The 15,968-nt window shown below is 47.8% G+C and overlaps 1 protein-coding gene across 1 annotated transcript in view; it reads left to right on the top strand.

Moving 5' to 3' along the window:
- Positions 1–15,968, top strand: part of LOC142699163 (uncharacterized) — a 32,689-nt gene that overhangs the window by 256 nt on the left and 16,465 nt on the right. The window contains exon 2 of the mRNA XM_075848026.1: positions 843–1,925. Within this exon, the coding sequence (XP_075704141.1) occupies positions 853–1,925 (1,073 nt within the window). The 5' untranslated portion in view covers positions 843–852. The remainder of the gene's footprint in view (positions 1–842; positions 1,926–15,968) is intronic.

Raw genomic sequence — 15,968 nt, 5'->3', positions numbered from 1 at the left:
TGTATATTGTATAAAGAGTGAAATGACTGTTAGTTATTCTGAGACTTCTATGGAGATTTGTACATAGCGACAGCCATAAACAAGGAACTTTACAGAGACACTTTTTCCTTATCATCAATAATTACATGGCAGGTTATAGTTACCATCCATGGTCTCCCCACACTCCAGGAAGTCTCCTTTCCAGTATGTCCCTCCTCAAGTGGCCTTCCAAGTGGCTCCCCTCATGTCATGCTTGGGTCTTTTATGCCCCCTTGTCTGCCCCTCTTAGAGACAAATAGTGTGACCTTCCTGATAAAAAGAACTTCCCCCCTCATGTAACATGCGGATATAGAATACTGGTGCCACTTATCAACCACCTTTAGCATTTATGACATCCTGAGTTTGTCCATGGGTAAGACTGGGTTCACACTACTGGTTAGCACCTGTAAGAGATACCTGTGAACGTCGGGGTCATTTATTGTGAGAATCAGGGTAAACAATAGGAATCTTGCAAACTGATGAGACACATTTCATTAAGAAACGCAACTATACCCATGATCCTCCATCTTTGATTTACCCAAATAAAATACCCTATATAATATTACATATAACCCTATATGTGGCTTTAATTTTCTGAAACCTTTAAATTCTTACACCACCAGAGGGCGCAGTGTAGAGGAGTGCCACTGTCTCCTCTAGCTGCACTGTCCTGTCTCTGCCTTGGGAGGGCGCTCTTCATGCAGTTATCACATGTTTATTGGGGAGGGGGCTGATAATTGAGGACAGAGAAATCTAGAATCTATTTTCTTTTTGGAAGATAATTTAGAAACAAGTAACCACACGATGATTTCTCGCCTCAGCAGATTTGTGGATATGAAGATCATGAATAGAAAACATCAGACATTCTGTGTGGACACAAATCAAGAGCTCAGAAATGCTTTGGACACCTGGGATTTGGTGGAAGAAGACGTCTTAGGAGCCTGTGTCCCTTATTTCATCCAGGAGAAGGCGGCTGAAGATCTCTTCACTTATACGGATGTGTTTCAGAAAGCCATTCTGAGTAGCCTGTTACCATCTCAATACAACGCCGCCATGTGCCGCTTCTTCATCAGAGTCATTCAGTACAGAAGAGACGCGGAACACTACCTGAAGGAATATATAATCAATGTGCTATGTGAGCACTTGAAGGTGGAGTACATGAAGGGACAATACTATTCCTACGCCATGACTAAGAAGGTTATTGTCTGGCTGAGCATCCTCCATCTTGAAGCGGTGGTCGGGGAGCTGAGATACAACATCGTTTATGAGGATTTCAATGCTGCCATTGTCGACACTTTGACAGAAGTGACATCTCTGTGTGCTACAGTCATCATGCCACACATCTTGGACATACTGCCAGTGCTGGGCCAAGTGGTCAAAAATGCTCCTGACCAACTATCTAAGGAGACGTTGTGCTATGCTATAAGACGTTTATGCGGCAGCATCCAAGAATATATTGTGAAGGGTGGCAGCTGCAAAGTGCAACTTATGAAGGCCATAAGCAACATGAAGGCCAACATTTCCACCTGGTTGCCTGATGTCCATGCTGAGCTTCAAGACTCCACCCAAGTTGCCCTGGAATTCTTTACTGTACCCGAATCATCGGAGAACCAGCCGACCGAGCCAGTCAATGACGAGTTACAGACCCTTCCTCACGCCGAACTCCTAGAAAAGTACAGGGAGCAAGTTGCGGCGGAGAATAAGGAACTGGAAGATACAGAGAAGCAGCGTATTGGGATGAACATGCTTGTGACATCTCTGGTATCTGGCAGGAAAATAACAAAAGATTTCCTTCAGTTTCTGCTCAATGCCCTGAAGAATGCGGACCCAAAGGCCAAAATGACAGCAGCTATGTTCTTCAATGAGGCTTTGAAGCATCCAAGACTTATAAAGCAGAAATACCAAGAGTGCGCAATCCAACATCTGCTGAAGATCATAGAAGAGGACGATAACATCTTGTGCAGCATCGCCATGGAGGCACTGGGGAATGCCACCACCGGAGCTACAAGACTGGTGGAGAGCTACAAGAATAAGATCATTGCCCACATGGAGTTTAGACTATCAAAAACCAGCAGCATCAAGATCATCATGGCGGCACTGAGGGCGCTGTCCTCCATTATCAGACGCCTGAAGCTTTCTGTCCTCAGTAGACAATTCATTAAAATATCCCGGGAGCATATGGACTATCCGGATGGAGAAGTCCAGATTGCGGCCATAAACCTGTTAAGGGATCTGACAGAGAGCTGCCGCCTTCCGCTATTTGGATATTTTACAGACAAAGTCAGGAGCTGTATACCAACTTTACTCCTGAAATTACATAGTGACAACCAGGAGATAGTAGCAGCCAGTACTTCATCTCTGCAGAGCTGCCTCTCCTACATCAAAGGAGCCAACATTCGGGGATTTTTCCGGACGGAAATCTCTCCAAACATCAATGACCTGAAATCCATCTACAGCTGTCTGGCTCATAACCACCCAAAATTGATGAAGACCGTGCTCCTCCAGATCCCAAGCTATCTGGTCAACTCAGAGGACAAGGAGGCTGTAGTCAGACATGTTGAATTTCTTAAAGATGCCATCAACCATGATGTCATGTAAGACCTCGACTTATATAGTCTTAGCCTAGCTCTGGCCACACTGCACTGCGAAGGCTTCTCATGTAATATCAGAAAAGCCACTGAAAGGGCCATCTCCATCCTGGCCACCAAGTGGTTTTACATCGGCAGTGCCAACAAATAAAATGCATTTATCAGGGATGAACCGCTGAGGACAGAGACATCAAGGTTGTAGATCACTTCCCCATGTACTATCCAATGGTTGTGGACATCAATATCAGCTGTCAAGACCTGAACATCAATATTAACATCTAGGGGGCAGAGCTAGCAGTCTGACTTGCGAACGAGCCTCAGGCCTACATCGAGGAGTGTGAACAAGGCTCGGACTCACCGGCCGGTGGAGTCCAGCGATGCCAGTTATCCGTCAACATTAGATGATGGAGACCAAGGACTTAGCTGGCGAGACAGACTATACAGTCAGTGTATGGGCCGCATGGTGGTGCAGTTTGGGGAATATGCCCGTCATCAGATCATAGAGACGGTGTATAATGACAACTCCACATATAATATACAGATGTAATGACACATCAAAAAATAAAAGTCTACTCTGTTTTATATTGAAATGAATGGGTGTGCAGCCTGCAAGTGACTGAAGCTAATAAAAAGTATAGAGCACTCATTGTTATGTATTTTAGACTAGATACTTGAATTTTTTACACTGAGATTCATATCCTAAAAGGTTTTTAAGCGGGTCACAAATGGTACAAAAGGTACACCTTAACCCCTTAAGGACGCAGCCTAGTTTTGGCTTTAAGGCTCAGAGCCCATTTTTCAAATCTGACATATTTCACTTTATGTGGTAATAACGTCGGAATGCTTAAACCTATCCAAGCGATTCTGAGATTGTTTTCTCGTGACACATTGGGCTTCATATTCGTGGTAAAATTTGGTCGATATATTCAGTGTTTATTCGTGAAAAATTGCAAAATTTAGAGAAAATTTGGAAAAAATAGAATTTTTCAGAATTTAAATGCATCTGCTTGTAAAACAGACGGTTATACCACCCAAAATAGTTACTAGTTCACATTTCCCATATGTCTACTTTAGATTGGCATCATTTTTAGAGCATTCTTTTATTTTTCTTGGACGTTACAAGGCTTAGAACATAAACAGCAATTTCTCATATTTTTAAGAAAATTTCAAAAGCCTTTTTTTAAGGTACTTCTTCAGTTCTGAAGAGGCTTTGAGGGGCCTATGTATTTGAAACCTTGATAAAACACCCCATTTTAAAAACTAGACCCCTCAAAGTATTCAAAACAGCATTTAGAAAGTTTTTTAACCCTTCAGGCGTTTCAAAAGAATTAAAGCAAAGTGGAGGTGAAATTTGCAAATTTCATTTTTATTGATGAATTTCAATTTTATTAAATTTTTATTCTGTAACACAGAAGGTTTTACCAGAGAAACACTACTAAATATGTATTGTCCATATTCTGCAGTTTTTAGAAATGTCCCACATGTGGCTCTAGTGCGCTCATGGACTAAAACACAAGCCCTAGAAGCAAAGAAGCACGTAGTGCATTCTGAGGCCTCTTTTTTATTAGAATATATTTTAGGCAGCATGCCAGGTTTGAAGAGGTGTTGAAGTGCCAAAACAGAAGGAATCCCCGAATAGTGACCCCATTTTGGAAACTACTCCCCTCAAGGAATTCATTTATGGTTGTTGTTACCTTTTTGACCGCACTTTTTTTTCACAGCACCTATTTGAATTGGGCTGTGAAATTAAAAAAAAAAACATTTTTTTCCAATAAGTTGTCATTTGTGATCAAAATTTCTTATTTTCACAGGGAACAAAATACCCTATTTTGTTGCCCAATTTGTCCTTAGTGCGGCAATACCCCATTTGTGGTGATAAACTGCCGTTTGGGCCCATGGGAGGGCTCAGAATGAAAGGAGCGCTATGTGTTTGTTGGAGTCCAGATATTGCTGGATTGGTTTTCGGGTGCCATGTTGCATTTGCAGAGCCCCAGAGGTATCAAAGCAATGGAAACCCACCAGAAGTGACCCCATTTTGGAAACTACACCCCTCAAGGAATTCATTTATGGGTAATGTGACCATTTAGACACCATAGTTTCTTCACAGAACTTATTTGAATTGGGCTGGGAATTAAAACAAAATTACTTTTTTCCAATAATATGTAGTATTGGCTGAAAATTTCTTATTTCACAAGAAATAAAATACCCCATTCTATTGCGCAATTTGTCCTGAGTGCAGCAATACCCCATTTGTGGTGATAAACTGCCGTTTGGGCCCATGGGAGGGCTCAGAACGAAAGGACCACCATTTGGCCTACTGGGGATTTTCTGGTGCGAAGTCATGTGTGCAGAAGCCACAGTACAGTTGAAACCCGCAAGTGACCCCGTTTTAAAAACTACACCCTTAAGGCATTCATCTAGAGGTGTAGTGAGCATTTTGACCGGAGAGATACACCCCATAAACTGTAATGTGGGTTCTCCCGGGTATGGCAATACCCTCAATGTGGCTGTTATCAGCTGCTTGGGCACACAGCAGGGCTCAGAAGGGAAAGATAAGGGGGGATAAGCTGTGCGGAGTACATCAGGGTAAGTAGAATTGGGGTAAATTATAAATCAAGGGATGTATGATAAATTTTAAAACACTCTTTCATACAGAGCTCTGGTTTTTCGGGACACGTGTCACATTGATATATTGTGTCCTTCCTTATCCCCCTCTTATAGCAGACTTTTCACCTCTTTTGACTTTTTCCCTTCTTGCCAGTTTGGGGAACTTCTCCTGGAAAGTGTTGCCCTGGTACGGTGTGTGGCCCCGCTTCCAGAAGTACTGGGTGCCCCCCCCTTCCTGGTCCCTAAAGATTAGGTTCTTGATAACCACCTCTTGAAATTCCAGGAAAGTTCCCCTCTGGCCTGTACATCGACGTAGCACGTACACGTTGTACAATGCCATCTGTATGATGTGCACGGCCAGCTTCTTATACCAGATCGCATGGCGCTGTAGGGCTTCAGGACTTGATCTGACAAGTCCACCCCTCCCATGTACCTATTGTAGTTCAGGATGCAGTCTGGTTTGGTGGTCTCTGTACTGGTACCTCGTACAGGTACATGGGTACTGGTGTGGCATCTCTCTTGTCCTTGTACTTGACACACAATATGTTGCTGCTAGAATGTGCCCTGCGCTCACCCCTTCTTGTTTGCCCTGCAGAGTCTTAGGGAGGCCTCTCAGATTTCTTCTAGCAGTGCCGCATGCCACAGGACTGGAAGCGAGGCAGTTGAAGAGTGGGACGCCGGTATAAAAATTATCCAGGTAGAGGTGGTAACCCTGGTCCAGCAGTGGGTGCACCAAATCCCACACAATTTTTGCATTAACTCTCAGTAAGGGGGGGGGGGTGGGCATTATGGGGGATGAATACTGGTGTCCTTCCCTTCATATATCCTAAACCTGTAGGTATACCCTGATGCACTCTCACACAGCTTATACATCTTCACGCCATACCTTGCCTTCTTAACCGGCAGGTACTCGCGGAATTGAAGCCTCCCTTTAAAATCTACCAAGGACTCATCAATAGAAATACACTTCTCGGGGGTGTATGCTTGGGAAAACCGGGCACTGAAACGGTCTAATAGGGGTCTCCGTTTATACAAACGGTCAAAACTGGGGTCATCTCGGGGGTGGGCACTGCTCATTATCAGTATAATGTAAGAAGCGAAGTATTGCCTCATTTATTTATTTTTTTTAGGTTCTAGTTCAGTTCTGAAGTTGCTTTGATGGACCTATATATTAGAAACCCCTATCAAACACCCCATTTTAGAAACTAGACCCCTCAAAGTATTGACAACAGCATTTAGAAAGTTTATGAACCCTTTAGGTGTTTCACAGGAATTTAGAGCATAGTAGAGGTGAAATGTACATTTTTTTTTTTGTCAGAAAATCCTCTTTATACCATTTTTTTTATAACACAAAAGGTTTTACCAGAGAAACACAACTTAATACATATTGCCCAGATTCTGCAGTTTTGAGAAATATCCCACATGTGGCCCTAGTGCGGTAATGGACTGAAGCACCAGCCTCAGAAGCAAAGGAGCGCCTAGTGGATTTTGAGGCCTCCTTTTTATTAGGCACCATGTCCGGTTTGAAGAGGTCTTGTGGTGCCAAAACAGTGGAAAACCCCTAAAAGTGACCCCATTTTGGAAACTAGACCCCTTGAGGAATTCATTGCAGTTTTCATGGGGTGCATGCAGCTTTTTGATCAGTTTTTATTCTATTTTTAGGTGGCATGGTGACTAAAAAACAGAAATTCTACTATTGTTTTTTAATCAATTTTTTTTACAGCGTGCACTATAACTGACACATTCACTTTATTCTGCGGGGCGATACGATTACGGCGATACCAGATGTTTATAGGTTTTTTTATGTCTTATGGCGTTTGCACAATAAAATGTTTTGTAAAAAATCATTCACTTTTTGTGTTACCTTATTCTAAGAGCCATAACGTTTTTATTTTTCCATCAAAAAAGCCGTGCGAGGACTTATTTTTTGCGTAACGAACTGTAGTTTCCATTAGTACCATTTTTAGGTACATGCGACTTTTTGATCTCTTTTTATTCCATTTTTTGGGGAGGTGAAGTGACCAAACAATTGTGATTGTGGTATGGTTTATTATTATTTTCTTTTATGGCGTTCACCGCGCGGTATAAATAACAAAATAATTTTGTAGTTTAGGCCGTTACGGACGCGGCGATACCAATTATGTATAGTTTATTTGTTTGTTTATATATTTTTATTAATAATAAAGGACTGATAAGGGAAAAGGGGGGATTTTTACTTTTATTACTTTTAAAACTTTTATTTTCTTATTTTTACACATCTTTTTTTAACTTTTTTTTTACTTTATTACTTTGTCCCATTAGGGGACTTGAGGGCAGGAGACCCTGATCGCTATTCTAATACACTGCACTACATGCGTAGTGCAGTGTATTAGAACTGTCAGCTACTCACTGACAGCAAGCATAGTGGGTCCTGACTTCGTCAGGACCCACTAGGCTTCCGTCGATGGCAGAGCTGGACGCCATTCTTTGGTGTCCAGTTGCCATAGCCACCATCGCCAGCCGCTATCGCGTAGCAGGCTGGCGATTGTAGCTTAACCCCTAAAAAGCCGTGATCACTATTGAACACGGCTTTTAAGGGGTTAATCAGCGGGGACACAGCGATCGGTCCCCGCTGTAGGAGCTGTGACAGCTGCTGTACGAGACAGCAGCTGTCACAGCTCCTGTATGTGTTTGGTGAGGACGGCCGAAATGGCCGTTACTCCCGCGACGCAATAGTCCGTCGCTGAACGCTAACGATATAGTTAGCGCGACGGATTATTACGTCGCTGAGCGCAAAGGGGTTAATATCATTTATCTTTATATAGAAGAGGCTGGACACAGCACGAAGGGCTTCAGAGGGAAGCCTCCATGACGGACATAGGAGGGAAAGGGTTAATTAAGTGTGAGAAGGAGGGAGTAGTAGGGGGAGGTAGAAGGGGGGTAGGGAGGACGTTACCAGTCTTCCCGCTGTTTTCAGCATTGAGCCGGAAGCAGCGGGAGGAAGAACAAGCAGAAGTGACAAGCTCCCTCTGCTACCGCGCTTACTGCTTACCTGCCATGTCGAAGGTCGGCATGTTAGAGCAGCTGCGTGCGGCTGCACTGTCCAGGATCCCAGAGGCTAACTCGCCTCCACGCCAGGCCCGTCTCTCAGGGTCAGTAGCTCTGGGGGACAGGCTCCCCTCCCCCGGCCCCCTCCCTAGTGCTAGTACTGTGGCGGCGGGGGGGGGAGTTGGCAACCCATGCTCCTGCTCGTATGAAGCAGAGAGCGTCGTCGGGGCGGCGGTGGCTCAGGCCGGGTCTCCCCGTCGCTCCCGGCGGTCCCGCCCACCAGAACGCCTCAGCCCAGAGGTGGTCCCGCGGACACGGCGTCGCAGGGGGAGCCCTTCAAAGGACGCTGCAGGCCAGGCAGCTGGGAGGGCCGCCGCTTCCCAGGCCCTGCGTCCTGGCAGGAATCCCCAGCCGCGACGAGGTCCGGCGGTACACAGGGGGTTGCAGCCCGGGCTCCCTGTCACCCCTCCTCCATCGGACGCAAGATCCAGAGAGCAGCCCACGGCCGCCCCGCATGGTGATGTTCCGGCCAGGGGGCAGGCTTCCTCGAGACCTTCAGGGAGGACGCCTAGATCATCAGCGGCGACGAGGCAACAGGTCCGGTCGGAAGTCTGGGTCCCTGCGGTCGGGCAGCAGGTGGCCGGCCCATCTGTCAGCATGTCGTTGTCCCCGTGTAGGAGATGTCGGTGGGATGGCCAGTCATCGGCGAGAGAGGATCTGGAGGATGGCGAATTGGATGACTTTCGGCGAGGTCAGGATTTTCCGGCTGACGGGAACACAGCGCCTGGGCAGCCCGGTGAGTGCGTAACTCCTTCTTTGCCGTATCCAGCGATTTTTATGTCGGGTGGCGGCGTCTAGGGAAGCGGTCGCGGTGTCCGTTCAGACCGAGGCGCAAAAAGATGCTGATCGGGTGCGGCTTGACGATCGTGCTCGTGGCGAGGTGTATGTATGCTTCGAGGGTCCGTTAGGGGCACACTTAAAACAGGAGGTCCGCGAGCGGATCTGGAAGGACGAGTACGTGGAGATTTTTTCTCTTCTGCCGCTTGCAAAATTCAATTTGGATAAAGGCAAGCGGGACGAGAGGAAGAAGGAGGAAGAGGAACGTCGGCGGTACAGGCTTATCCCGCAGACATTCGTCAATTGGTCGCAAGCGTTTGTCATTTTAGCCAGCGTGATCGGAGAGAAGGCGCCTGAAAATTGCTCTGCATTATTTTGCTATTTTGATGCCATCAGGGAGGCTCATAGGGCATACGGGGGTCAGGCGTGGTTGAGGTACGATGAGCAATTTCAACAGCGAAAGGCGGTTCGGCCGGCGATTCGGTGGGACCAGAAGGATATTGCGCTTTGGTTGAGGGTGACGGCTCCGGTGAAGCAGTCCTTTCCCGGGAGCGTTGGCCAAGGAGGTCAGTCTAGCCAGGCCGGGCAAGGTTCAGGGGCAAAACTGGGATTCTGCTGGCAATTTAATGATGGCCAGTGTTAGTTCGGGGCCACATGTAAGTTCAAGCACGTGTGTTCAGAATGTAATGGTTCATCCCACGGGTCTGCCAAGTGTATGCGGAAGAAGCGGTCGGGGAACCAGTCCTCCTCGGCTGGTCAAGGGGTTGTCGCCGGTGAGGGTGGAAAGGATGGTCCTGTATCTAAATGAGTATCCAGATAGGGTTGCGGCCAAGTTAATTTATGAAGGGGTTCGTGTTGGTTTCGTTATTCCTCCGCCTCCTTATGAGGTTCCGGTGACGCGGCGCAATCTTAAGTCGGCTTACTTGCATGCCGAGATCGTGTTGGAAAAACTGTTAAAAGAAGTTTCGTTGGGGCGCATGGCGGGGCCGTTTGTTGATCCGCCAATAAATGATTTAGTGGTGTCCCCATTGGGTATTGTGCCAAAGCGGGAGCCCCAAAAATTTTGTTTAATTCAGCATTTATCCTTTCCCAAGGGCTCGTCGGTGAATGATGGGATTGATCATGAGTTATGCTCTGTAGTGTACACATCATTTGACAAGGCGGTGGGGCTAGTTCGCGCAGCGGGCCCGGCGCGTTGTTAGCAAAAACCGACATTGAGGCGGCTTTCCGATTGTTGCCGGTTCATCCAGAGAGCCAACGGCTGTTGGGTTGTTTTTGGAATGGGGCTTTATATGTGGATAGGTGTCTTCCTATGGGGTGTTCCCTTTCTTGCGCATATTTCGAGGCATTTAGTAGCTTCGTGGAATGGGTGACGAAGGGCGTAGCCGGGGTTGACTCTTTGATACATTACCGGGATGATTTTTTGTGCGTCGGCCCGGGGGGTTCGCCTATTTGCGGTAATTTGCTGCATTCATTGCAGAAGGTTGCAATGGATTTTGGGATTCCCTTGGCGCCGGAAAAGACTGTGGGCCCGGTCTCTACAATTTGTTTTTTGGGAATTGAAATTGATTCGGTGGCAATGGAGTGTCGACTTTCTGTGGATAAATTAGGGTCATTGAGTCAGGAGGTACGGGGGGCTTGTAGGTTGAAGAAGGTGACGTTGCGCGATCTCCAGTCTCTGCTGGGGAAGTTGAATTTCGCTTGCCGGATTATGCCGATGGGGAGAGTTTTTAGTAGACGTTTGGCGGCAGCGACGGCGGGGGTTCGGGCGCCACATAATTTTGTGCGGCTCAGGGAGGAGCATCGGGCTGATCTTCAGGTTTGGGATGATTTTCTTGGTCAGTATAATGGTCGCTCTCTATGGATGGCTCCAGCGCAGGATACGAGTGATTTAAATTTTTTTACGGATGCGGCTGGGGCAGGTGGTTTTGGTGCGTACGGGGGTGGTCCTTGGTGTGCAGATAACTGGCCGGCTAGCTGGGTGTCTAGCGGACTCACGCGGAATCTGACCCTGCTCGAGCTGTTCCCTATCGTGGTTGCGGCAACCATTTGGGGGGACAGGCTTAGGGACAAGAAGGTCCGTTTTTACTGTGACAACATGGGGGTGGTGCTGGCCATTAATAACATCACCGCATCCTCTCCTCCGGTAGTTCAGTTGTTGCGACATTTAGTTTTGGTGTGCTTGTCTTTGAAGGCGTGGGTGGTTGCGGTGCATGTGTCGGGGGTACGGAATTGTATCGCTGATGCTCTTTCTCGCTTGCAGTGGGATCGATTTCGTCAATTGGCACCGGGAGCAGAGCGCCTCGGTTTGGCTTGTCCGGAACATCTCTGGGATCTGGTTTCAGTCCCGTAGAACGATTGGTTGAAAGGTCTTTGGCACGTACGACATGGAGTGCTTATTCTGCTTGTTGGAAGCAGTGGGAGGAGTGGGTAAGAGAGTTGGGTAACGTCAGCACGGATCAAGACAGGTTGGTAGCACTTTTGTATTGATTGGGGGACGCCTGGGAGGCGGGGTTTTCCCTGGCTAAGGTCAATCGTTTCGTTTCTGCACTGGATTTTGGTTTTAAGTTGCGGGGTTTTCGGGATGTGTCTAAGGAATTTTTAGTAGGACAAGCTTTAAAGGGTCTGCGTCGAGGTAGGGTCGAAGCAGATCGTAGACGGCCCGTGTCTTTTGCTCTCCTCGGTTCTTTGGGCGTATCACTAGTGTCTGTCTGTCTTTCTTCGTCCAAGGTTGAGTTATTTCAGTTAGCATTTTCCTTAGCGTTTTTGGCGCACTTCGAATTGGCGAGCTGGTTTCACCTAGTACCAAGCGGGCAGGGGGGTTGAGACTGGAGGAGGTGGGTCTATATGGGGATAGACTCGAGTTGTGGTTGCGGCGGTCAAAAACTGACCAAATGGGCAGAGGAAAGCGCATAGTTTTGTTTGCCCTCCCGGGATCGGCGATGTGTCCGGTCGCTTGTATGCGTGCTTTTAAACCACAGGTGGGGTCGCCCGAGTTGCCGTTGCTACGTCACGAGAATGGGTCATTTTTGTCCAGATATCAATTTGGCGCAGTATTTAAGAAATGCTTGGCGGCGGTCGGAGTCGCTGCGGGCCCTTACTCATCTCACTCCTTTAAGATTGGCGCAGCAACCGAGGCGGGGCGCTGGGGATTGGACGAGGGGGTGCGGAGCATTGGCCGTTGGGAGTCCAACAGGTTTAGGTCCTACGTGCGCCCACATTTGTTATGAGTCATGTTGTTATTTGTTGTTAAAAGCGTCTGTGCTTGTATTTTTTCGTTTCAGATCAGCTCCCGTGCCTTGTGTGGTTGTTAGGACACTCTTACGTGCATTGGGGGGCCTTGAGGGCGGACGTCCGCCCTGACGGCCGTCAGCTGTGCATTCTGCGGCAGGACGCGGTTTTGCACTGGCTGGGATTTAGAGGTATGTTGAGGAGCCGGGTTTTAGCAGAGTTTCAGACATACTCTCAGCTGGATAGGGTTCCGGAAGTCCTGGTATTGCACGTGGGAGGAAATGATTTGGGGGTTCGCCCTTTTCGGGAGTTGGTGCGGGATATCAAACATGATATGTTGTGTTTGTGGGCATCTTATCCCGACCTAGTGATAGTCTGGTCCGACATAGTTCCAAGGAAACATTGGCGGCTGGCTCGGTCGGTGGAGAGGGTTATTAAGGCTCGCATTAAAGTGAATCGGGCGGTGTCCCGTTTTGTGGCCAAGAATGGGGGCATTTGCGTGCGGCACAGGGATTTGGAGTCAGGAGTAGGGAGGAGTGATGGGGTGCATCTGACCGAGGTTGGGATTGATTTGTGGAGCCTGGCACTAGCAGAAGGAATTGAAAGGGCGGTGGTGGTGTGGCGGAACTCACAGGCTTAAGGTGGTCAAGGCCTGTTTCGCTGTGGCGGGGGGAGTCCTTGAGGTTGGTCAGTACGAAATGGTGGGGGGGGTCGCATCGGGGGTATGCGTCCCCCAAAAAAGGTACATGGTTTGAAGACTTCATAGGGTGTTATCCCTTTGAAGTGGTCTTCTGGTGGTTGGAGCCATCTGCAGAGGTGAGCGGTGCCTCCGAGCTGGTTTACGGCTGGAGTTAAATTGTTGGTGGTGGTTGCAGATGGCTAATTCGAGGTAAAACATATCTAAAAATGGCTTCAAGGACTTCCCCTGCTCGGATTAATGTAATGTTAATTGTTATTTATGATTCTGACCCATGTTGGGTCATGTGAATTATAGGAGGAATTCTCTGGTTGGATTCCTAATTAGTTATCCGAATGTTTCGGATCAAAATTGAATTTTATAAACAATGTAAATTAATAAACGGCTGCTGTGGCCATATCACATCCAACCTCGATTGTCACATGTCTTTTTCTTGGAGGTAGGGGTGATAAAAGAAAGGATAAGTAGAATGTTCAATAATACACGACTCTACTTAGGCAAGTCATGGGGAATGTCAGGTCTAATAATTCCACTGGCCATCTAAGTATGAACAACAATGAAGAATAATGATGCTGGGATCCTGTTACTGCCGGGTGATGCCTAATAGGCCAGAATTAATGATGGAACTGACTATAATACAACTGAAATGACTTGATAATGGTTCTGTTTCTGACAGAAGTGAGAAGTCAATGCTTGAATGAAAATTATTGAAAACAAGAAATGTATTTCCTTTCTAATGAGAAAATTCCTAATGCCGTAGTTCACACACTGAAGTGGGGCTGCCACTGGCTGCAGATTCCAGGCTGGAACTAGTGAACAGGGGGCCGTTGCCCCCTGTCTGCTAGTTTCCATCTGGAATCTGTGGCCAATGGGCGCCTCACCAGTTGGGAATAACTCTTTAGACGGCCATTGAAGCCTATGGGTACATTTTTGACGGATCCGTTGCCAAGCAACGGCAGGGCGTGCCAAAGTTCCCAGCATTCAAGAGACAAGATGGATGTGGAGAAATTGATCAGCCTGGTGCATGACCACCCAGAACTATGAGCAGGGGTGAACCAAGGCCCTCTGCTGCCTGAGGCGAACTATAAAAAGACGCCCCATTTATCAGAGTTTTCTCATTACTAGCTTTACACAACAAACACGCAGCATTTAATTTTTTTTAACCACTTAACGCCGAAGGATGGATATATCCGTCCTCTGCAGCTGGTAGTTCGCGCAGGAGGACGGATATATCCGTCCTGTGATGGCGCGGGTACTGAGACTGTACCCACGCGACCAGCGGCAGGAGCACGGCTGTTATACACAGCCTGGCTCCTGCTGCAACTGCCGGAATCGAAGCGCGCTCCGATTCCGGCAGTTTAACTCATTAAATGCCGCTGTCAATAGTGACAGCGGCATCTAATGTGTTTGACAGAGGGAGGGAGCTCCCTCTGTCATCCCATCAGCGCCCCCACAAACAAATCGCGGGTCGCCGTCGCGTTTCCATGGCAGCGGGGGGTCTAACAAAGACCCCAGGTCTGCCTTCAGCATCTGCCTGTTAGGCGATGCCGGAGGCATGACCTAACAGATTGCCTGTCAGTTTTACACTGACAGGCAATAATGCTTTGGTATACTAAGTATACCAAAGCATTATATATGCGATCAGCAGATCGAATAGTGAAGTCTCCTGGTGGGACTAAAAAAAAACAATATGTCAATCAGTTAAATAAAGTTGGTGAAAAAAAATAAAATAATAATTACAGAGAAAATCAAATAAAACTGTAACGACGGGGGTAGGGAAACGAACAAGTGAGCCCTAATCTACCCGCCACTCTGTCCCTGCCTACTTGCAACGAACCGCCCTAGGCGACGGGGTACAACTGGGCGGCTGTCCCTACGCTCAGTAAGTGCACAAGACAAACATACAAGGGAATACAAAGCAAAGGGAAAGGGGCAGTTGCCCACGGCAACACCGTGAGCAACCAGAGTGGTGAACGAGCCAAGTCAAACCAGGAGAACACGAGGTACCAAACGCAGAGCAGGAGAGTAGTCAGTAAGCCAGGGTCAGTATGGAGCAGGATCAAATAGTTAGGAGCTGTAGCTGGGCCAGGAAACCACACGAAAAGAATCACAAGCAAAGGAGGAACAGGAAAGGCAGGTATAAATAGACAGAGGTCGGGAGCTAGCTCCGTCTGGCCAGGCTGCGATAGGCTCTCCCACTCCTAAGCCTGCCATCCTGAGTGGTGGAAGATGGAGTCGGTCTCAGAGACGTAGATTCAGGTGCAGACTGATTACCTATGGGAGTTAACCCCGAAGCTGTGCCTGGCAGATCCTTTACAGTACCCCCCCTTTTATGAGGGGCCACCGGACCCTTTCTAAGTGGACCTGGTTTACTGGGGAAACGAAGGTGGAACTTCCTGACCAATACCCCAGCGTGAACATCCCGGGCGGGTACCCAAGTCCTCTCCTCAGGCCCGTATCCTCTCTAATGGACCAGGTACTGGAGGGAGCCTTGGACCATCTTGCTGTCCACAATCTTGGCCACCTCGAATTCCACCCCCTCAGGGGTGAGAACGGGAACAGGAGGTTTCCTCGAGGGAGCCAAGGACGGGGAGCAGCGTTTAAGGAGGGAGGCATGAAACACGTCGTGTATACGAAAAGATGGGGGTAACTCCAGCCGGAAGGAGACAGGATTGAGGACTTCAATGACCTTATACGGCCCAATAAACCGGGGAGCAAACTTCTTGGACGGGACCTTAAGACGCAAGTTCCTAGACGATAACCACACCAGATCCCCGACCATAAACAAGGGGTTAGCAGAACGTTTTCTATCAGCCTGAGTTTTTTGTACGCTCTGGGACGCCTCTAGGTTCTTCTGAACCTGGGCCCAGACTGTGCACAGTTCCCGATGAACGACCTCTACCTCGGGATTGTTGGAACTACCAGGTGAAACGGAGGAGAACCGTGGATTAAACCCAAAATTA

This window comes from Rhinoderma darwinii, unplaced genomic scaffold, assembly GCF_050947455.1.
Source record: "Rhinoderma darwinii isolate aRhiDar2 unplaced genomic scaffold, aRhiDar2.hap1 Scaffold_138, whole genome shotgun sequence".
Taxonomy (NCBI): Eukaryota; Metazoa; Chordata; class Amphibia; order Anura; family Rhinodermatidae; genus Rhinoderma; species Rhinoderma darwinii.
The sequence above is the reverse complement of the archived record's forward strand: the minus strand, read 5'-3'. Positions and strand labels throughout refer to the sequence as shown.